We start from the raw sequence: 22,585 nt of genomic DNA, 5'->3' as shown, positions 1-22,585 counted from the left end.
CTCAGCCTCCTGAGCCTTTGGGATTACAGGTGTGCACCACCACACCCAGATCTTATATAGTACTTCTCTCATTCATTTATTCTCTCTCCTAGACAATAGTACCTTTTTCTCCTCAAACATCCAATGCTACCCCTTTGACTCAGTTGATCATGCTGATTTCATGCTGATTTCTCAGTTGATCATGCTGATTTCTGAGAAGATAGAAGTGATAGGAATAGAATCTCTGCCCTCTCATCATCATATCTACTTTCCTGCTCCCGGGGCCCATATATTTCACCCTTTCTGCTACAGCAGCTGGAGGTCTATTCTCCAGTACAGGCCCAGTCTCCACTTATACACTGTATTCCATCCCCTCTCACATTTTCAATGCAGCATTTCAGCAATTCTCCTTTACATACTGTCAGATTTTCTTTTTCCATTGGATCTTTCAATCAACTTAAAATATATGCCATTTTACCCAATCTAAAAATACCCTTTCATGACTGTAAAGTGAAACTCACTGAAAGGATTGTTTGTACTTGCTATCTTTTGGATTCTTTACTCCATTCTTCTGAACCCCCTGATAATTTGCCCTCGCCACTCCCCTGAAAGACTCTTGTTAAGATCAGGCAGGAAGTGTTTCTTCTTCCTTAGTCTTTTAATTCTATTCAGATCTTTGATTGATTGGGTAAAGCCCCCCATACATTAGTGAGGGTCCTTGCTTCACTCCATCTGTGGGTTCCAATGATAATCTCATTCAAAAACACCCTTGTGGCTACATCCAGAATGTCTTAGATATCATTGATAAAATGGCCAGTCAAGGTGACACATTAAAGTAACCATCGCAGTCTAACTTTCAATTCAGGGGAAAATAAATCTATATATTAATACCAGCCTGTTTCTTTAAAGGACTGAGTGTATTCAGATTACCTAATACAGTAGAAGCCACTCCTGTTTTAGGTGTTCAGGATCTGCCAAACCTTTAAGGGCTATAGATAATCTTGACAGGTGGTAAGATTTTAAAACAACAACAACAAAGCAAAAACTTCCTTGCGTCAATTAAATCATAATTGACCTTACTTCCTGAAACTATCTGAATCATATCTTTAGCTTCCAGTTTAAAAGCACTTTATCTATGGGCTGTGGGATGTAGCTCAGTGGTAGAGCATTTGCCTAGCATGCATGAGGCCCCTGGTTCAATCCCAAACACTGGGGGAAAAGTGCAGACTTCAAAGCACTTTTACTTTTCATGCGCATGAAGAATGTTTTTTTCTTGTCCTATTTATGAAGAATGTTTGGAAGCAGGGGATAACTGTTGGTTCCAGGTCAGCGGGCAAAGCTGACTTTGACTTTCACTTACTGCTCTGATTTCTGGATGAATGACCCTTGAATATTCCCGGAGCAGGAAAGTAGATGTGGTGGTGGGAGGGTCAGAGATTCTATTCCTATCACTTCTATCTTCTCAAGCAGAAATCAGCATGATCAACTGAGTCACTCACTCAGTAGAGGTGATGACATTCAAAACTGTCAGGCAGACAAGACGTGGTCATTGCTGTCAAGAGGCTTGCCTTACCACAGCCATTACTGCTCGCAGAAAACGGAAGAGGCTGGAAAGGCCACAGCTGCCAATGAGCTTCTGCAGGATGGGAAGACGCAGAAGGTCTGTAATTACACAAACAAACAAAACAAGACACTGAAGCCAGTGTCTTCCATTTCCATAAGCTCCTGCTCACGTGACTTCTCTTGCTTAATTGCCCTTTAAACTGTTTTATGGTTTTATAGCAGCCTATAAAAGGTGATTTCTAAATATGACAGGTGCTGAAAGGCTGACTGGGAGAGTTACCCTGGAGTTGTAGTCACTAAATCTATCGCTGCTGCCTTAAGAGCTCAGCCTTCCCAAGAAAGGGAGAGAGGACACCAGAGCACTGAGCCACCATGGGGCGATACTCAGGAAGGAGCTTTCGCTTGATCCTCATGTGCGTGGTCAGCATCCTCCTTTTTGTGATGGAACTAGTGATCGCCCACGTGGGCAACTCCCTCTCCTTAGCCTCCGACGCCTTTGCGGTCCTTTCCCATTTTTTGTCCATGATCATAGGACTGTTCGGCGTCAGGGCCAGCAGTATAAAGCAGCACAGGAAGAGCACCTATGGCTTTCTTCGTGCGGATGTTGTGGGAGCGTTTGGCAACAGCATTTTTGCTGTGGCGCTGATGTTCAGCATCTTGGTCGAAGCCATCAAAAGGTATATCACTCCCCAGAAGACAGAGCAGGCCCTGCTGGTTCTCAGTGCTGGAATTATTGGACTGTTCTTCAACCTTCTTAACTATGCCATCTTCTTGGACTGCTGTTACTGCACAGCACCCAAGCCCCAGGGAGACACTGAAACAGGTAAAAATTTCTTCAGATGGTAGCAGCAGATTTGCTGGGAGTCATGGCAAGTATTATCTTAGGGGTGGGCGTGGGGGTTGCGGCTGATGGCGCTGTTTGGAAAGGCCTTAATCATTGGGTGGACCTCTTGTTCCTGTGATTTGACAACAGATTTTTCTCTGAAAAGTTGCTATCCCTCTGAAGTTCCTTGTGCATGGAGTGGCAGCGGGCCAATTCCATGTGTGCGCACAGTGGAGGCTCTTCTTTGATATTTTACTCACAGAGAGTGGAAAGGTAAGTTTAGACAGGTGGAGAGGGAGTGAAGACCACAGAGGGAGCAATTTGAAAGAAAGGGATGTGGTAGTGGAAATAGTCTCCCTTAAGTGACTCACTTTTGGTTACCCAGATGTGACATGGTTACATGTGAATTTAAAAATAATGTTCTAATGTCTCCATAAAATATGTTCAAAAAAATGCTGGACTACAAAACCAACTCACAAAGACTGAAGCATCAGGCCATTGGCTAGGTTGATGAACGCTTAGGAATATAGTCAAGAAATGTTACATAAAATTGGGAGGGAAAAAAATGAAAAGAAGATGGTCTAGTAAATTTAACTCTTTTGGAATGGAAATATTTGCACTTACTTATTGTATGTATCTGTTCTGTTTGAGAAAAAGGAAAATGATTCACTCATGAATCTTTAAGAGCTACTTAAGCATGGGCATTGAACTTTTTGGGTCATTTGTCACAAAATTAAATTAAATCTTGGAAGAGGACAATAAATCTGAAGTGGTTCTTTATAATATGGACCAGTTTTTCTTTAACTCATTGCCACAAAAGGAATTTTAAAAATATGTATATATCTATACACAACTATATAGTTTAGAAACGTTCTTGCAGAAGAGAAATTTCCAGTGTTTCTTTTAGAAGTTCTAGAGTGTGAACAGATTTTCAAATCAGTAGGTTTAAATTATGGCTTTGGCACAGGGCAGTGGTCGAGTTACTTTAACTAGCTCTCCATCTGTAATATGGAAGGAGTTAAGTGCTAAATAAAATGCTAAGTATTTAGCACTTATTAGACACTTGATAAATACTCATTATTTTTAAAACACAATGTAAGCTATTAAATTGTGTGATAATTCAGTATTATTTCATTCTAATTGCTCAGGTCTGGACTCTAAGATATTTCAAGTTTTTCCTTATTCAACACTGATTAGTTTTCTGTTGCTAGTATGGGCATGGAATAACTGAGTCTGGTGGGGGAAGCTCACAGTCTATAAGTTTGCATTTATTTATTTGTTTGCTTATTGTAGTTCTAGGGATTGAACCCAGAGCCTTGTACCTGCTAGGCAAGTGCTATACCACTGACCTACATCTCCAGCCATTTTTATTTTTTATTCTGAGATAGGGTCTCAGTAAGTTGTCAAGGCTGACCTTGAACTTATGATTCTCCTGCCTCAGCCTCACAAGTAGCTGGAATTATAGGTATGTGCCACCATGCCCGGCTAAATTTGCATTCTTTATTGTATTCATCCCATCTTTGCTACCATTATAAACTGTGTCAGTTGGATTCAGTTCTTTATACTATATCTATTTTAATTTCCCTATTGGTAGAATGTATATTGGAAGAAAACCTATATGCTAACTTTAAAGAGGAACAAATGAGAATCTAGAGTCTAGATCTTTATTCAGTTTAATGAATCATTTAATTAAAGTATCTTTTTTTGTAAAAGACAACTATTGGCTAACTTGAGCCCCTGTGTCTTGGTTACATCAGTCATCATGTGAAAAATATGACTTGAGGTTCCAGGTCTGAAAATTCACATATTCAATATAATATAATATGATACATATGTATGTATCTTAAGTATGAATTTAAAGGAAGACTTTTACAAACGATTAGTGTTGACAGTGAAAGTGTCATTATGATATAACAATGAACTTACCATTATGTCTTTAATCATCCCATAGCAGTTCTAATTTTGCCTTTATTCTTGATATATGGCAGCTTCCTGCATATAACAAGAGCAGTTTAGGTAAAGGGTCTAACTTTAACAAACATGAAAACTGGCATACAATTGTAGTTCCATTTTTATAAATTGAATTGTCATCAGCTCTTGGTGCAGCTCGAATCTGGGAAGTGGTTCTTTGAGTGTTTATGTCTGTGCTAAGACAATAGAAAGAGGCTTGAGAAAAGCCCTTACCACATGGGTTTCTATTGGCTTTATAGAAGTGTCTGATGCTATGTTCTAATAGCTAAGCATAATGATGGGTCCTCTACACAATGGCTAATGATTTAAGGTCTGTATTCTGTGTTGCCATGATCATTCTGGTAGCTTTTGGTGTTGCTGAATTTTTTGTTTAGAAACTTCATAGTGTTTAAACCCTCCAAGTTGTTTTGGATAGCTCCTGGTTTGCTACCATTTATGACTCAAGTTATGTATTGATTTTTTTTTTCCAAATTGCATGTTGATGTTCTTCTCATTGCCTAAATGAGTTTGAAGAAAAGAGTAAATATTTATTTAGGTCAGATAAATCACATAAATTGACATTAACCCAAGACTGACTGACTGACTCATATTTTAAGAAGATATGTAATTAATCCATATGTATTTATAACAAGATTATAAACTATGAAGGTGGAGGAGATTCTTGACTTCAAAGATTCAATCTAAATTTAAGAGAAAGAACTTCTATATGTGTAGAACCATAGCTTGTAGCACTTCGAAGTGTCTATAAGCTGAAGAGCTGCTGATACCCCTGGTTTAGTGATCAGAATCCAATAATTTATTACTTGTGTGGAATTTGTAGCTACAGAGTGTTTTTGTTTATTTTTTCAGACAGCATCTCACTAAACTGCCCAGGTTGGCTTTGAACTTGCAATCCTCCTGCCTCAGCCTCCCAAATCTCTGGGATTGTAGGCATGTGCCACCTGACCCAGCTAGGGATTGTTTTTTGTTTGTTTGTTTGTTTGTTTTTGTTGTTGTTTTACTTAATAAGACTTCAATCTCTCTTGTTCTGTGGATCTTTTACTTGTTTCAGCTTAAAGTTATTGACACCAATTATACTTGATGTTTGAGATTACAGAAAAGTGAAAACTTCTTGAGAGCACTCACTTTAAATATTAACAAAACAGACTGTATATATAGTTGAGACTTTCTCTGGGATTCAGACAGAGAGAGACAGCATTTAAAAAAAAAAAAAACCTGGGAGAAAAGAATGAATGAGAGGTATAGCTGAGATCAGGGAGCATGGAAGCCTTAAATAAGAACTGGCTGACCCAAGAGTATGAAGAGGTTCAGGAGACAGTGGAGCTGGTGGTGTTTGGGGCTAATGTGAAAGGAAGAGTGAAAAAAGCAAAAACTACAGCCATTTAAGAGAAAACACACAAAATAAGTGTAAAGTCCAAAATGTCCATGGCTCTACGTGTGAGTGTGCTTGGGAGAAGCGGGTGGGAAAAGTGGAGAGAGGTGAAAACAACCTACAGATTCACAACTTGTAGATCCAGATCCTAAGAAATGTGTCAGATTAGTATTTCCCCTCTAGATTTAAAGGACTAAATTTGCTTTGTTTATATATATTTTTCCTAGTCCTTATTTAATTTGATTTTCCTTGACATTATATAAAATTAATTTTTTTCAGGACTAAATTTTCTTTTAAAATTTGTGCAGTAAAACTCTTGACTTTTTCAAAACAGATAGTCTCATTGTACATTGACCTTTATTTTAAGCTAAAGGTAACTTTGTTCTGTTTACTTATCCAGGCCGATGACTTCTACTCTATTTTGTACCTATTTCTGCCAACAATAGATTAGACTTGTCATTCATAGCATTTATAAATGATAAAAGAATGTCTGAAACGTCTATTTATTACTTTTAATTGGGAAGGGGGGTAGGCAAAAAGCCTTAATATTTAATTTTGCTTTGATTCCCAATAGGGCCCCCTACCTTCTGACATTATGCTCCTCCGACTGACTTGCTAGAGGCAGTGACTTCTCAGTAATCATCAAAGTTAGATTGTCGTGGAAGGTTTTAATATACCCTGGTTTGTTGGCTCACACAAGCTTCTGGATAAAACTCAGCACTGTACCCCAATGCAGCTTCTCCTGTAGGCACTGGGCTATAAGCAAGTTGCATTTCTTTTTCTTTTAGAGGAAATTTTACTTAGAAACAAGCAAAGTAGGCAAGGATCTGAGGGTTTCAGCAGAGGTAAGGTAGAATTGGCTGTGTCTCTTTCAGTGGATAAGAGGTAAGAAACTGCATGATAAGAGGCACCATTTCCAACTGGAAAAGTGAAGGTCTTCTAGGCATACATTACCTGTGTTTTCTCTGTTTTAGATCAGAATCAGGATTGGAATGATTGAAATTGTACAATCATTGAAATTGTACTATTAAATAATTTAAATAAACATGATGCTTAATTCCCAGAAGCTATTCTTTTGCAGTTTGGCCAAATTTAGCACCATGGATTTTCCAAGCACTTTAATGTGTTTTGAACAATTAACTCCCACATGAGAATTCAAGATTAAAATGTGCTCACACAGCACAGATCACTGCAGCTCTCCTATGGAGAACCCTAATAAATCTCCTATGCATCTCTTTCCTGACTGGCCTCACCTTCTTTGCTTCCCATTAAAGTTTCTTCCTCACAGGGATTGAGTAAGAAAGAAGAAGGAAAAATTGAAAAATAGGTGCCATTTAACATTTGTGAAATCAATTCAATTGAAGAAAGAAAAAAAAATCAAAATAAAATAAACAAAAAATAAATAAAACAGGGAAAGAGACCAGCCAGCTCCTTGTCCTCAGCCATTTTGTTCTAATGTGCAAAGACTGCTCAGACTGATATCTGAATTGAATTTTAGTGCAAATATGTATTGACATCTCTGAGTTGTCAAGCACAGTGAAAATATAGAGAGAATAAATTCAGATCCATGTGATACACATTTAGAGGATCATGTTTTGCAAAATAATTAAGAATACCTGGAAAGAATACTTTCTACTTCCAGTTTTTAGATAGGAAAACAAAGTTCAGAGACAAATCTACAAGGAAAATCAAAAAACATAAAGAAATTAAAGTGAGTTAATTAAAGATCTTAGCCTGCTTGGCCAGAAAAGAAAAGAAATTGCAGAGAGTGAAAAGTTATTTAGCAAAAAATTCAAAAGAACTTTCAAAAAGTGTAAATGAGTACACCATAAATTGAATCCTAATTTCAGTAGCTGGATGACCTCCAGAGAGTTACTTAAAATTTCAAAACCTCAGTTCCTTCATTTATGAAGTAGAGAATCTCTGTTGCGAGGATGAAATTATATTATATGTGAAAAGGGCCCGGCATAGCAGCTGGAATACACTGAGCACTCTATAAATGATGATGGTAGCAGTGGTAATTGGTAGTGATTATCCAAGGCCTGAAGGGAAGGAATAAATGAGATATTAGTAAGATCCTTCTGTGGAGAAGCCCCTTGCTTACAACTATGAACAGGTAGCCCACCTTAGCTGTGGTCAACATTCTTATAATTTTTGCTGTTCCTCATACTCTGATCAATATAGCTCCATCACCATTCCAAAAATCCATACAAAACATGTCTCAGTGATGACAGGTTAGTAGCATCTCCAGTAGGGTGAACCAGAAGGAGCATTAGAGCAAAGAGTTGAAAATACATGTTCTGAAACTTCTTCCGGCATTCACCAGGTTGAATATTGGGGAAGAGACTTTACCACTCTGATCCGCAACTCAGAGGCACTGTGGTGATGCCTGTATTCTCAGCTACTCTGGAGACTGAGGTGGGAGGATCTCTTGAGTCCAGACGTTAGAGACCAACCTGGGCAACATAGTGAGAAGAAGGGAGGAAGTAAACGGAAATGAAGGAGGAAGGAAGGAAACAACAACAACAAAAAACCCTTTATGCTTCTCTTTTGCTAAATAATAATACATTCATGATGCATTAGTTTTCAAAGGGCTTATAAATGTTAACTTTCTCACCTTTAAGTGCTTAAGATAGCATATGTAGAAGGACATTTTATACACACACACACTCACACGTATATATATATTTAAATTTTTTTTAGTTGTAATTGGACACAATACCTTTATTCATTTATTTATTTATATGTGATGCTGAGGATTGAACCCAGGGCCTCACACATGCTAGGCAAGCGCTCCACCACTGAGCCACAACCCCAGCCCCAGTATTTATATTTTTAAGCTGTTAAAATTATATATTTTAAACTGTTTTAATGGGAATATAATGTCAATATGTCACTCATAAAATAGTGTGACTACAGTCCATATACTAGACTCTCATTTCCAATATATAGAGATGAAGAAATTGAAGGCCCCAAATATTGTATAGCTGACACAGACTTAATGTTAGAATTTTCCAAGTAGGTGGGATGAAAGTAAACATTCTGTTTTTTCTTATAATCTGATTAAAATTATTTATTTATTTGAGATAAGGTACCACTATGTCACTGAGGTTGGCCTTGAACTCCCAGGCTCATGCCATTGTGCTCATGCCATTGTGCCTGACTTGTAGAATATGTTGTTTTTCATCTCTTTCTTGATCTTTTGGTAAAGATGGTGGTTGTGGTTTTTAAAAAACATTGTGTACGACTGTCTGATGATTTTCTTTTTTAACCCTCCAGAAGAGATCTTATTAGGACTTATGTTATAGCATGAGGGGAAACAGCATATGGACTGTTTCTAGTCCGATGCTTCTGGTGTACACCTGTTTTGTCATCATTTTCTACAAAAGGCAATAATATCTAGAGACTCCTGTTTCTTAGAATATCTTCCATAGTCCATCCTCTGTTATTTATTGTATACATTTGAAAGAAATGTTTTTAGGGAACTTTGAGGAAGTAATTTTTGATAAATCCTATCTGTGTTCTTGTTCTTTATTTACAGTGACGTCTCTAAAAATGCATCAGCCTAGTCGTGAATAGAAAAGAAAGATGATCCTTAGCTCAGGTCAAGGAGAAAAGTGGGGACTGTTTCCTTACAGAGCAGCAGGGAAGTCAGGTCAGAGGAGAATTGGCTGGACTAGCCACCTCTCTGCTTTCCGTAGACTTCCTCACTTGAACAAACTGCCTTGAGAATATGCAGGAGGGAGAAGAGGGGAACCAGTAACTAAGCTCTACACCATCATCAAATGACAACAAGGCTGGGACCTTAGGTGTCCAGTAAATAGTTTTCATGCATGCATCTAGAACTAAGATGAAAATAAGGAATAAAAGAAAGTGATATAAAAATATTAACTCAGTTTTTGATAAAAGCTGTATTAGAGAACGTAGCTTGGATGTGATGATAAACTTCCTAATAATTAGCTCATTATTTATTTATTTTATGGTGCTGGGGTGGAACCTGGGGCCTTACATGCCAAGCAAGTGTTCCACCATGCCCCTAATGCTTATTTCAGGATTAAATATACCATCCTCTTATAGGTAAGGTCAATAATAGAAGGAGCAGAGATGGGATCCAGAGCAGGAGGAATGTATATCCTGTATGGGCAGGCGGTGTGAAGGTACTAAGGAGGTACTAAGTGGAATGGGTTAGCCCAGGAGGTACTAAGTGAGGCTTATTCCAGTCCTTTAAACAAATTCACCAAGATAAGGCCTTCTCACCCTGAGGACGATGTCCTACCTGGATTCTGGGGAGGAAATGAAGGGGCCAAAAAGAGTCTACACTAGTGATGGCCCCCTCATGGAAATATAAGAGGAGTAGAGGCCTCTTCATCCCTCCCAACGTGAGTTCTCTTCACCTTATGGCTCCCCTTGATGGACAAGATGAGCAGTTTTGGGGATGATATTGCTGATTATCCAGAAGGTTGGTAGGCTCAATACCAACCACTGCTTCTCTTGGGTATGTTTTCTTTAGGACCAGGGTGTGCAAAGGTAGATTATATCCCCAGTGAGTGGAATGGATTAGAATAGTTAAGTATATTGGTTATGTGAGTTCCGAGTTCTCACAAATGTTCAGTACTGCTCTCCAGAGATTACAGAGTAACATGAAGGGATGGCATCAAGATATTCTAATAATTCAACATTGACAATATAAAAATGCCCCAGATTTAAACAATATGGATGCCTTCCTAATGTCAAATTGTAAGAAGAAAATTAAAATTCAAAATTAAATATATTGACCTTATAAGTTAAGATCTACAGAAATCAAAATCCTTCTCCATCAAAGGTTAGGATTTTATTTCACCCAAGGGAAATAAAACCAAAACCACAGAGTCTGGGAGTATACCTCAGTGGTAGATCTCAAGTGGCCTGGCATGCTCAAGACTGTGGATTCTACCCCCAGCACTGCAAACTTAATAAGTATGTAAATAAAACCACAAAAAAATTATTTGTGTTGAGTATAGTCTCCTGGAATTTGGTCATGGTTTTTTTAGTAGTTTCAGCCTGAATTGTTTTACAGTATGGCGGAAGTTGTTCCTTCAGGACATCCCAAATCACCTAGCTCCACACAAAGGCTTCCATGTTCTCCACTCTGTAAAGGTTCTCTCTTTGCATTTGTAGTTCTTCAGTTTTGTTATAGTTTCCATATATGGACTTCTTTTTGTCTATTCCATCTGGGAATCATTGTGTTTCAAAGGTCTAAACATTTATATATTTTATTAATTCCAGAGGACTTTCAGATATCTATCTGTTCAAGTTTGGCATATCCTACAGCACTTCTGTTTTCTCCTTCTCTAGTGTTATTAAAATAATGTATTGTGTTGTTCTGTCCTCCATGTTTTGTGACTTCTTTAATATTTTATACCTAGGAAAATATGTTGCTTTCTAAGTAATTTTTCAGGTTTACTTTTAAAAATTCTTTTCTCCTCCCCCTGCCACACACATATTTAAGTTGTTGATACTGGTCTTGAATTCTGGATCCTCCTACTTCAGCTTTCTGAGTAGCTGGGATTACAGGCATATGCCACCAAGCCCAGCTTCCATTTTCATTTTTACTTCGGTGCTCATTAACTTGCTCATTAATTTTTTAAAGCTTTAATTGAAATACTTTAGATTCACAGTAAGTTACAAAGATAATACAAAGACATCCCATGTACCCTTTGTCTAATTTGCCTCAATGGTATAATATCGAAACCAAGAAACTGACATCCGTATGATATGTGTCTGTAGTTCTCTGCCATTTTATCATGTGTAGATTGGCGTAACCACCACTAAGATCAAGATACAGAATTATTACATCACCATAAAGATATTCCTCACTGCTGTACTTTTATAGGCACACCCACCATTCCTACACTTCTCCCATTTCTGTGACCTAGTAACACTAATCTGTTTTCCATCTTTATAATCTTCTAATTTCAAGAATGTTGTATGAGTGGAATTTATATATGTGACCTTTGAAACTGATTTTTCTCTTTAGCATAATGTTCTTAGGATCCATTGAAGCATTTGCAGGTTTAGCAGTTGGTTCTTTTTATTGTATAGCATGAATGTAGTTGAGTTTTTTTTTTTAGCTACTCTGCCAATTTTAATTGGTGAATTAAACCACTTACACTTAATATAATTATTGGAGGCAAGAGTCTATTGCATGCTAGTCAACATTCTTTTTTTTTCTAATACTTAATACGTTCTGTATCTGATATTTTCAACATCTACAATTTTTGCATATCTGAATCTGCTATTTTTCATTTTTGCTAATGCTCTCAAGTGGCTTTATTTTCTCACATTTTATGGGTTTTGTGATTTTTTAATTGTGAATCAATGTTTAATGAACTTTATCTGAGAATTCTTTGAGGTATAAATTGGAGGTACATTTTTCTTTTTTTTAAAGAATTTTTTAATGTATATATATATTTTAGTTGTAGTTGGACATATTGTCTTTATTTTATTTTTATGTGGTGCTGAGGATTGAACCCAGGGCCTCTCATTTGCTAGGCGAGCTCTTTACCGTGGAGCCACAATCCCAGCCCAGAGGTACATTTTTCTACACGAGATTTGCATATGCTTTTATTAGGTGTCTAAAGACACTATTAACTTGGGAACTTAAAAATTCGTTATTGGGGTTGTTATTATTATTATTATTATTTTACAGGTAGTATGAATGTTTACTGCATTCCTACATGAAGGTCATGTTATAGTTCCAACTTCCTAGGGGACATGTTTTTCTTTCTATCCACAACCAAAGCTAAAAAATGTGCAAGTTTCCTGCTTGTCTCCTTTGGGGGCAATGGGGTTTTGTTTGTTTATTCAATTGTTTGTTTTGTTTCAATTTTTCTAGCTTTATAAGGGGATCTTTGGTATAATTCTCTACTGTGTGTGAATCTAAGTTCTATCTCCTATGCCACACATGATCTTCCATGGTTATTAAAATCCTAGGATAGGATATTTTTCTTTATTGAACAAGTATTCTTAAGTTAGATTCTGGCTTCAACTTACCTTTTTTTGACGTTTACTTCATTTGTGGTCTCTGAGTATTTTTTAAAGTCTCTCTCTCTCTCTCTCTCTCTCTCTCTCTCTCTCTCTATATATATATATATATATATATATATATATATATATTGTGTGTGTGTGGGGAAGAGTTTAGAAAACATAATATTACCTCAAGGCCTGAACACTTACAGGTAAATTTAGGTATTTAGTGCTTCATATAGTCTAGCTCCTCATTTCACTTACAAGGATCAGGGTAGAGACCCAGCAACGTCAGGAAAAGGGTTCCTCTTGGTTATTGCCTCTCCAAGTGGCCAGCCAGCACACGCCAAACCCGGCCAGGGCCAAGACCCCTGGAGCACTTAGCTCATCTAGCTCAGCTCTTGCTACAGGAGGTGTGTTATTGGTGCTGAGTCTTCCCTCTCTGCCCAGCATGTGGGATCCTCTCTCAGGGAGTAATGTTTAGAACATTCCTGCCCACTTGCAGAGTTTAGAAATTTGCAGCAATGATATTCTAGGCCAGACTTTCTTTATGGCACTTTCTTAAAGGGGAGGGAATGAGACAGAGAGAGGAAGGAAGGAAGAAAAGAAAAAAGGAAGGGACCAACTTAATTTAACCATTAATAATCCAATTGACCTCCCTGAAAGAAGGAGACCATGAAAGGTAATTAAAATACTAGAACATGTCTCAGGTTTCTGAATAAATGATTTTGTAGAGAGAGACGCTAAATCATAGGAAGGAAGGAAGGAAGGGAGGAAGGGAGGAAGGGAGGAAGGGAAGAAGGGAAGAAGGAAGGGAGGGAGGGAGGAACCGACCATCCTGATTTCCATTTTGTCTTTGAGCCTCCATTTTGGCTGCCATGTGTTCACTGTGGCCCTACCTCCCGCTTTGGCCTGTGGCTCCTGCTTCAGAGGGCAGCCGCTCCCTCCTTCCTCACTTTCTTCAGTCAGTGGTCAGCCTTAGCAGATCCTGAACTGAAGCCATTTTGGACTTTCCAAGCTTGTCCTGCTGCTCCTGCTCCTGGCTTATGATGCTCCAGATATTATCTTTCCACCACTTTTGAATGTAGCAAGCCTACATTCACCAAATCTGAAGTGGGAGATGAGCTTGTAGTGTTTTGTTCTCCTTCCCTCCAGGAAGGCTTGGTTGGCTGGTTAGTGGTTTACTGGGTTTCTAAATTGTCCCTTCTTTCAGCCCCACGTGTAAGGCCAGAGTTTATGTTGGACTGTCTTCCTTTGGCTTGGCCATTGTTTTCTGGGTCAGACATTTGTTTTTCAGACATTATTGTTATTTTTATTATTTTAATCACAGCAAGAGAAATGAAGTCAACGTTTAAGGGTCTGCCAAAAGCAACAGTGTTTGATCCAAATAAATCTTGTCAATCCTCACTTCTGAGTTGGATAATCTCACTTGAAAGGCATTATTCAATCAAACAAAAAGCCTAACCCAGGCCAGGACTCAAACTACCATTGTCCTGCAGATCCCTTCAGTGCATATGTCTTGCACCCCCTGCATCTGTCCTTAGATGCCTAACCTGTTCAGCCAGGACACGGGAAACTCACCCCACAACAGCTGTTTTGCTTTGAAGCTTTTCTCTTGATACCTTAAATATTCTAGGCTAACCTTCCAGGGATCCTCCTCTCAAATAGCTCTAAATTTTATAGACACTTTGGATAGCTGTCCCAGTCCTCACATGGTGCTTCTCTTACATTTACTACATAACAAACCACCCCAAATAAAGTGCCTTAAACAACAATCACTTAATGATAACTCAGGGTTTCCATGGGCTGGGGATTGGAAAGGACACAGTGGGAACTGCCTGTGTGCTTCTATGTTGTCTGAGGCCTCCCTTGGGAAGACTGAGAGACGGGGTCACCTTGGTGGCTGGAGGCGGCAGTCCCTGCAAGTTCACTTACCCTCATGACTGGTACCTGGGCGAGTAGGTTTAGGACTGCTTGCCACACAACCTGCACATGATCTCTCCCTATAGCTTGGCTCCCTCTCTCTAGAGTGGCCTCAGCATTGTACATGGCAGCCCAGGATTTCAAGGGTGAGTGTTCCATCAAAAGAGGTAGAATCACCATTAATTTTTCTGGCCCAGCCTTAGAGTCTACAGGCCAGTGGTAAGATGCATGACTCCACCTCTGGATGGGAAGAGAAGGTCATCCTGTAGGAGAACCCATGGGATGGGAGCTATGGTTGTAGCCATTTTTGAAAAAAACCATTCTGTACAATTTTCCCTTTGGCCACAATCACACCACTTCCACATGCAAAATTCACTCAGTCCTCCCCAAGTGTCCTAGATTCTCATCTACTATGGGTGTCAGCTCAAGGTTCAGGATCTTGTCATCGTAAGTAGGTCCAAAGAATGAGGTCTCTCTGGTGTGGTTCCTCAGGTGAGGCTCCTTGAGTCTATTCCCTTGGTTTGCAGATATGTAAAATGAAGAAGCAAGAGGCTTGCCATGTACACAAGCAGCGGCAGTCATGGGACAGGAATTGGAGAATGGCCACATGCCCCAGTCACGTTTATTTTGGACAATCTTCACAAGTAGCTTCCTGGATCTGGGGGTTCCCTCTGGTGGCCAGGGAAGTGAGTTCCAAATTCCTGTCCGCTATCAGAAATCTTGGATTCTCTGCCTCTCAGAGATTTCCATGGTTTTCTGTCCCTAATCTGATCTAATCTAATCACATTTTCAGCATGTTTAGATATGTTTTCCTTTTTCATTTTTGCATCTTTCAAGCGTCAGGAAAGCTCTCCTCCTTTAGCTCCATCTGCCTATCGTTCCTGAGAGTAAATTACTCTCCCTCTCGTTTTCTTTGCACCTAAAACTGAGGCATACACTAAAAACCAGTCTCAGGCCTGTTAAATAGCTATTGTTTTTCAGGCAGTAAACTACTGGGATCTGCCAAGGCTCCTGCTTATTTATTTATTTATGGACTTATTTATGGCTTATTTATTTTTTAAATATTTATTTATTTATTTTAGGTGTAGACGGACACAACACAATGCCTTTTTTTTTTTTTTTAAATGTGGTGCTGAGTGAGGATCGAACCCGGGTCCTGCCTATGCTAGGGGAGCGCTCTACCGCTGAGCCACAATCCCAGTCCTTAGTGGACTATTTAAACCTGACAGCTCCTGCCCTGGTCTCACAGAAGCTAAATCTCTATGTAGAGTTTTTGTTGTTTGTTTGTTTTCTTGGACTCTAGGCACTCATCTTTATCTTTCCCAAGGTTCCTGTGAACTCACCAATATACTAGGGCTTTGGGGGGCTCATAAACAACACCTCTGTGTTACTCTCTTAGGTTTGGAAGCAATTGATGTATAAAATGTGGACGGCATTTGAACATAAAATAACAAATTTACTACAGATAATGAGGAATATGGCTAAGATATGTAGTGGCAAAGAGCTTTATTATAATTATTCCCAGAGCTGGTCATCAGCCCAGTCTCAGACCTCCCTCCTCCATGCAGATCCTGCTGCAGTTATGTACCAGGAGAGCTGGTCTTTATGGGAAGGTAAATTTGAAAAAGAAATCCCAGAAGAGGTCAGCTGAGCATGCGCCATTGTTTCTCCCAAGATTACCCATCAAAGAAGTGGAATGTCAATATCTCTGGGAATGTCAAGTGGAATGTCAATATCTCTGGGAATGTCAAGGAAATAGTAAAAAGAGATCAAGAGTGATTTTTCTGGGGAGGTGCCCTTGTGGAAATGTGAAGCTGGGGGAGCAGAGGGTCCCCCAAACACAATAAAAAACTGTGAACTCCAAAGGGAGTCTTACAAAGCACCCCTGCCAGGGTGTCTGTTCATCTCTGTAAGGAAGAAGCATATTTGGTAAGAAAGGTCTGAGACAGCAGATACGATTTGCAGTCACCAGATACCTATAGTGTGGACCACTCCCTCTTTCCCTTTGCACAGCCGACTTGGATATGTATGCTTGACACAGAGTCATAATAAAGAGCCAGGTACAACGTGGGCACAGAATATAAATATTCTGTAAATATTTTAGACTGATGGTCTTCATCAGAAAGAATCATTAAACACAATGAAATCACCCCTTCCTGCCAAAAAAAGTTTTAAAGAACTCATAGTCTAGTGTTGTCAAATGCCTGGTAGAAACAGAGCTCTCATCTTTTTTTTCCCCCTTCTGTAAAGAGAATTGAACCAAGGCATGCTAGGCAAGCACTTTAGCATTGTTCTGTGCCCCCAGACCTTTTTATTTGATTTTGAGACAGGGTCTCTCTAAGTTGCTCAAACTTGTGCTTCTCCTGACTCAGCCTCCCAAATAGCTGGGATAACAGACATGTAATGCTGCACTTGCTACTTTTTTTTTAATAAAAAGAAGAAATAAAATTGTCTTTATTTGCAGATGATATGATTGTCTACCCAGAAAATGCCAAGAAATCTCTGAAACTATTGTTAAGAGCAAATAAATGAATTTAGCAAGGTAAGAGGATAGAAGATTAAAGTAAATAAATCAATTACATTCTTATACATTAGCAGCAAATAAATGGAACAGAAAAAGGAAGATAATCTCATATACTTCTGATAAGAATATAAGTTTGTGCAATATTTCTGATGGTAGTTTGACAATAACTATATACAATTTTAAGTGCCCACGTTCTGACTCAATAAGCCCAGGAACATATACTCCAAAAAGTGAGCATCAGGATACACCTGTTACTATATGTTACTATAACATATTTCACAAATAATCACAATAACAATGACCACAGGGACAAAACACAATAGTATAAAAGAGGATACTATACGTCCATCAGTGGGCGCTGCCTCGCTTAGATAAATATGCACACCTCTACAATGAAATAGCATACACAGATAAAAAAGACAAGGTAATCATGAGACCCCCCTCAGAATAATGACATTTTTTGATGAGCTGCCAAGGACCAACATTTGAGGTGGCTTTTTTGCATGACAAGCTGTTCTCATTGTCCAGGGGGCATAGTTGGTGGCAGAGTCAATACTCAAAGCCAAGTCAATGTGCATCTGTGAGGTTTTCGTGCTACCATTTCACTCTCCCTAGCTTCTAAAACTCCATCAAGTTTTAACGTCTCTGAATCTCAGGTTTTTTTTCAGTTAAAATGAGGACAGTCATACTTACCTTTTAAAACATTAATTATTGCTGGGCAAGGTGGCACATGCCTGCAATCCCAGCTGCTCAGGAAGCTAAGGCAGGGAGATTGCAAGTTTGAGGCCAGCCTGGGCAACTTAGTGAGACCCTGTCTCAAAATAAATAAAAATAAAAAGAATGGTAAATCACCCTTAGGTTTAATCCTTAGTACTGAAAAAAATAATTATTTAATTTTTAATTAATGCATAGAAATTGTACATATTTATGGCATAACATACACTATTTGGATACATGTGTATATTGTGTATACTTAACTTTTAATTTGTTCTGAGGATGACATCAGAAAAGATATGTGATTAAATATCTGAAGTGGACTCATGAATCGCCACATGCGGTCATGTTATACATGTCCTAACTTATTTGGCCAGTGCTCCTCTGAAAGCGTGACATTGCCACCCACAAGCCAGAGTGTGCAGAACATGCTTGTTGATGTTTTATATAATTTCCTTTCCTATTACCTCCCTCTGTCCCCTCCTTCCCCTCCCACAATTTCTTCCATTCTGTATTCATCCTTCCTTTCATTTCCTGTCCCCTTCTGGAATGTAAGATGTGCAAGAGTCGCTTCCTTCTCTGTCTTATTCTTTGCTCTATCCTTCTCTTGGTCCAGTGCCTAGAATATGACAAATTTTCAATAAAGGTTGAAAATGGCTTTCAGTCCCCTGCTTGACTAACAGTAGCTTGCTGTTTTCTTAAGATAACGTCCCAACTCTTTAGCTAGCTTAGGAAAGTCTGATCAATCAGATCCTTGCTTATCAGGAGGCTCCTCTCCTCTCCACCCCTCAAAGTCCACTCTCCAGCCCTGGTGAGTCTGCTGCATCCCCCATGCCTACCTCACCCTCCTGACTCCAGGACTGGCTCATGCCATTCTCTCCTCTCTGAGCCCTCCCCGCCCCACACACTGCTCTGTGCCTCTCCTCAGGCTTAAGTCTAAAACGCCACATCTTTAGGTAGGCCTCAAAGGGCCATAGGATAAAAGTTTGGTCACCAGCCTGTGGAGCTACTGGGAGGTTGGTGAAACTTTTAAGGTTCGTGGGAGAAAGTTAGGTCACTGGGGATGTGCCCCTGGCCCCTTCCTCTCCCTCTTTTTGCTTCCTGGTGGCCATGAGGTGAACAGCCCTCCTGCACTGGGCACTCCCACCATGATATATTATGCCAAGCCCAAAGCAACAGGGCTAAGTGATCATGAACAACAATCTCTGAAAACATGAGTCAAAATAAACCTTTACTCCGTTTAAGTTGTTTTTCTCAGGTATTTTGTCACAGTAATGAAAAAGCTAAGTAACATACTTTAGGGTTGGGAGTAAGGCTTCCCTTAAGCAACCTTTCTGTGGTGCTGTCATGCCTCTCTTCTCTGATTATTATATCTTTCGCCTACTCAGGGTATTCAGGTGTTAATGCCCCTCCAACACAGAGGGGTTATGCCTTCTCACTCATTGCAAGTATCCCCAATAACTTATAGTGAGTACTTGACACTATGTGGTGAATAATCAGTTGAATGAATGACCATAAGGCTGTTCTGACATATTTTTCCTATGTTCTGATGAATAGTACTACCCCTCAGGCACCCAAACCAGTCACCTGGGGACATCTTTCTTCTTTCTCACCATCTACCTCCCCTCCAGACCCATCTACTTAGACTCTAAGCACTGCAGATCTCTTCCACAGTGTCCTCCTGTCTGGTCTTTTCTCTCCATTTTCATGAGAAAGAGTTGTCAGTATCTCTTGTCCAAACTGTTGCAAAGCTGCTTCCTGTGTTTGACCACTTTCTTTTGATCCTGTTTGTTCAATACATTCAGCTGCTACCAGCTTCGTCCTTCTGAGAGATAAACCCAATTATGAGTTCCCTGTGATCACAACTGATTAGTGACTTCCCATTGCCTTCAGAATATGTGTCAAGTGCCCTTCCATGTTGTGGCCCATGATCTGGTCATAGATATTACAAATATTCCAAGGCATATAATCGTATTATCATATCTTAACTATCACAGTAATAATCAAGCTGAACAGAATTTAGTTTTTTCTTATCTTCTTCTCAAAAGGCCTGTGAATACATTTACATTTATTTTGTGTTTCCTAGCACCTGATACATAGCAGATATTCTACCAACAGTTGTTGAATTAAATTTATCTAGACAGTAAAGGTATAAATAAGCAGTGTGTGTGTGTGTGTGTGTGTGTGTGTGTGTGTGTGTTTGTGTATTGCTAGAGATCGAACCTTGAGCTTTGCACAAGCTAGGTAAGTGCTCTACCACTGAACTATGCCCACCACCCTAGTTTATTTTAATTTAAATGTATTTGCTCTTATTTGTTAAGTGAATGGTGTTGAACGTCATTCTCGATTCTATGTCATTTAAAAACATGAATATACCCCTTGTCTGCTGTCCTCAGTGACAAGAACATCAGATTCATTCATTCTTCTAGTTTATCCTTCATTCACCTCTAGATATTGAATCCTAAATGGGTCCAGCATGGTTCCAGGAAGTATAAATACCACATAGGGAGATGCAATATGCATTCAGATTCAGTATCAAGAGGGCATCCAAGGAGAGACTTGAGTGAAGGCCTGAGTGATAAGAAGAAACTGGTCACATAGAAATTAGGGAAGAGCTTTTCAAGCTAAGGGGAGAGCAAAAGCAGGGAGTTGGGAGAACTGAACTTGGTATTCTGTGGAACGGAAAGAAGAGCAACGTGGCTGGCCAGGGGTGAACCAGAGGTGGGTGAGGGGTGTAGGGTGCAGAGGCACTTGTCACTTTTGGTCAATTGAGTCAGGCTTCATTTCATGTGCATGTGACTGAACCCTAGTGATAAGAGTAGCTTAAGGAGAATAGAAATTTATTTCTCTTTGATGTTTGGAGGGGAAAATGGAGCCTTTTCTCTGTCCCAGGTCCATTTTGAAAATTCCAACAGAAGAACTCTGGCCAAGTGTCTATCTCTTGAACAAAGCATTGTGGCCAGAGAATGAGGAACTATGATTAGCTCACCTTAAATTACATGCTCATAATGTGTTAGTCAGTTTTCTGTAACTGTGACAAAGTTCCTGAAAGAATCATGTATAAATAGAAAAGTTTATTTTGACTTAGAGATTCAGTTCACGATCACTTGACCCTGTTGTTTTGGGCTCATGGTTTCATAGTACATCATGGCAGAGGTGAACTTGGTATTCTGAGGATCGGAAAGAAGAGCAACATGGCTGGCCAGGGGTGAACCAGAAGTGGGTGAGGAGTGTACGGTGCAGAGGCACTTGTCACTTTTGGTCGGTTGAGTCAGTCAGCCAAGGAGGACAATTCATCTTATGGGAGCCAGAAAGAAAGAGAGAAACAGGAAGGGGCCAGGGTCTCAATATCTCTTTCAAGGGCCTGTCCTTGGTGACCAAAATTCCTTCCTCTAGGGTCCACCTCTTAAAAGTTTCACTACCTCCCAGTAACACCACAGACTGAGGACCAAGCGTTTATTTAACCCATGAGCTTTTGGAGGACATATTTAAACTGTAGTACTGCCAGGTGCGATGGCACATGGCTGTAATTCCAGCAGTTCAGGAGGCTGAGGTAGGAAGATCATGAGTTCAAAGCCAGCCTCAGCAAAAGCAAGGTGCTAAGCAACTCAGTGAGACCCTGTCTCTAAATAAAATGCAAAATAGGGCTGGGGATGTGGCTCAGTGGTTAAGTGCCCCTGAGTACAATTCCTAGTACAAAAAAAACTAAACAAGCCAAAAGCCAACTGTTCTCTCTTGTTCAAAGAGACAGAATACTTTCCTAAAAAAGAGTGGGAATGGGTTTCAGGAAATCTAAAATCTTAGTTGATCCATTTAAACTACTGATGATTACAAATACTTTGCTTGCTAGAACATGTGAAGATTAAGGGTCCATGGCTTCATAATTATAGCATAGTAAGGTCTTTTATTTGTCTATTTTTTTGTGTGTGTTCACTATTTTATTTGATGTTCAAAACAACGATATACACTAAGTGGCATGAGGTTCTTACTTGCATTTTGCAGATTGAGAAACTAAGGCTCAGAAGTTTGGTGGCTGGTGCAAGTTGTACAACAACTTCACGTTAGAGGTCAAGAATCTCAGTCCTTCTCTAAACCTCATTTCAATATCCAGCAATACCTTTCAATCTGTTACAATAGTGAGGTTATATCTTCTATTTTTGTTTTAAATATTTTTATATTTGCAAACCATTTTGTTAATCCACTTCTAATTAGTTCTTAGGTAGTTAAGTTAATTAGATTTTTGGATCCATATAAAATAGATGATTTTAGGAGAAACTGGATGCTCTAGCTAACTGTGAAGGAGATTCCACAACGCTACTTACTAGAAGTAAGTATGATGGTTCTAATGATGACTGCCAGAACTTAAAAGAAGGAGTCACTTGCAGATTATCTACCAAAGGCATCATGCCAGGCCCTTTACATGTGCCATTTAGTTTGATTCTCACAACTACGTGGAACAGAGTGATACCCCTGTCTTCTCCAGATTATAAATGAGAACATAGAGGCTCCAAGAAGTTGACTTGTCTACTTGCTATTAGCTGACAGAGCCAGCATTGGATCCCAGATCTGCATTGTACCAAAACTTATGTCTTTCCACTATATTCTCCTGAATATTTAACTAGTGCATTTGCAGAGGCAAAAGTATTTGTTAATAGGTCTTAGCACAAAATTACTCTCACAGTCTCTTGGGAAAATGGTCTTTCTCATTTTT

At 39.3% G+C, this 22,585-nt stretch overlaps 1 protein-coding gene across 1 annotated transcript in view; it reads left to right on the top strand.

Moving 5' to 3' along the window:
* The first annotated feature begins 1,899 nt into the window (after positions 1-1,899).
* Positions 1,900-22,585, top strand: part of Slc30a10 (solute carrier family 30 member 10) — a 46,121-nt gene continuing 25,435 nt past the window's right edge. Inside the window, exon 1 of the mRNA XM_078022839.1 lies at positions 1,900-2,365. Within this exon, the coding sequence (XP_077878965.1) occupies positions 1,915-2,365 (451 nt within the window). The 5' untranslated portion in view covers positions 1,900-1,914. The remainder of the gene's footprint in view (positions 2,366-22,585) is intronic.

The sequence above is a fragment of the Ictidomys tridecemlineatus genome, chromosome 10, assembly GCF_052094955.1.
Source record: "Ictidomys tridecemlineatus isolate mIctTri1 chromosome 10, mIctTri1.hap1, whole genome shotgun sequence".
NCBI lineage: Eukaryota > Metazoa > Chordata > Mammalia > Rodentia > Sciuridae > Ictidomys > Ictidomys tridecemlineatus.
The sequence above is the reverse complement of the archived record's forward strand: the minus strand, read 5'-3'. Positions and strand labels throughout refer to the sequence as shown.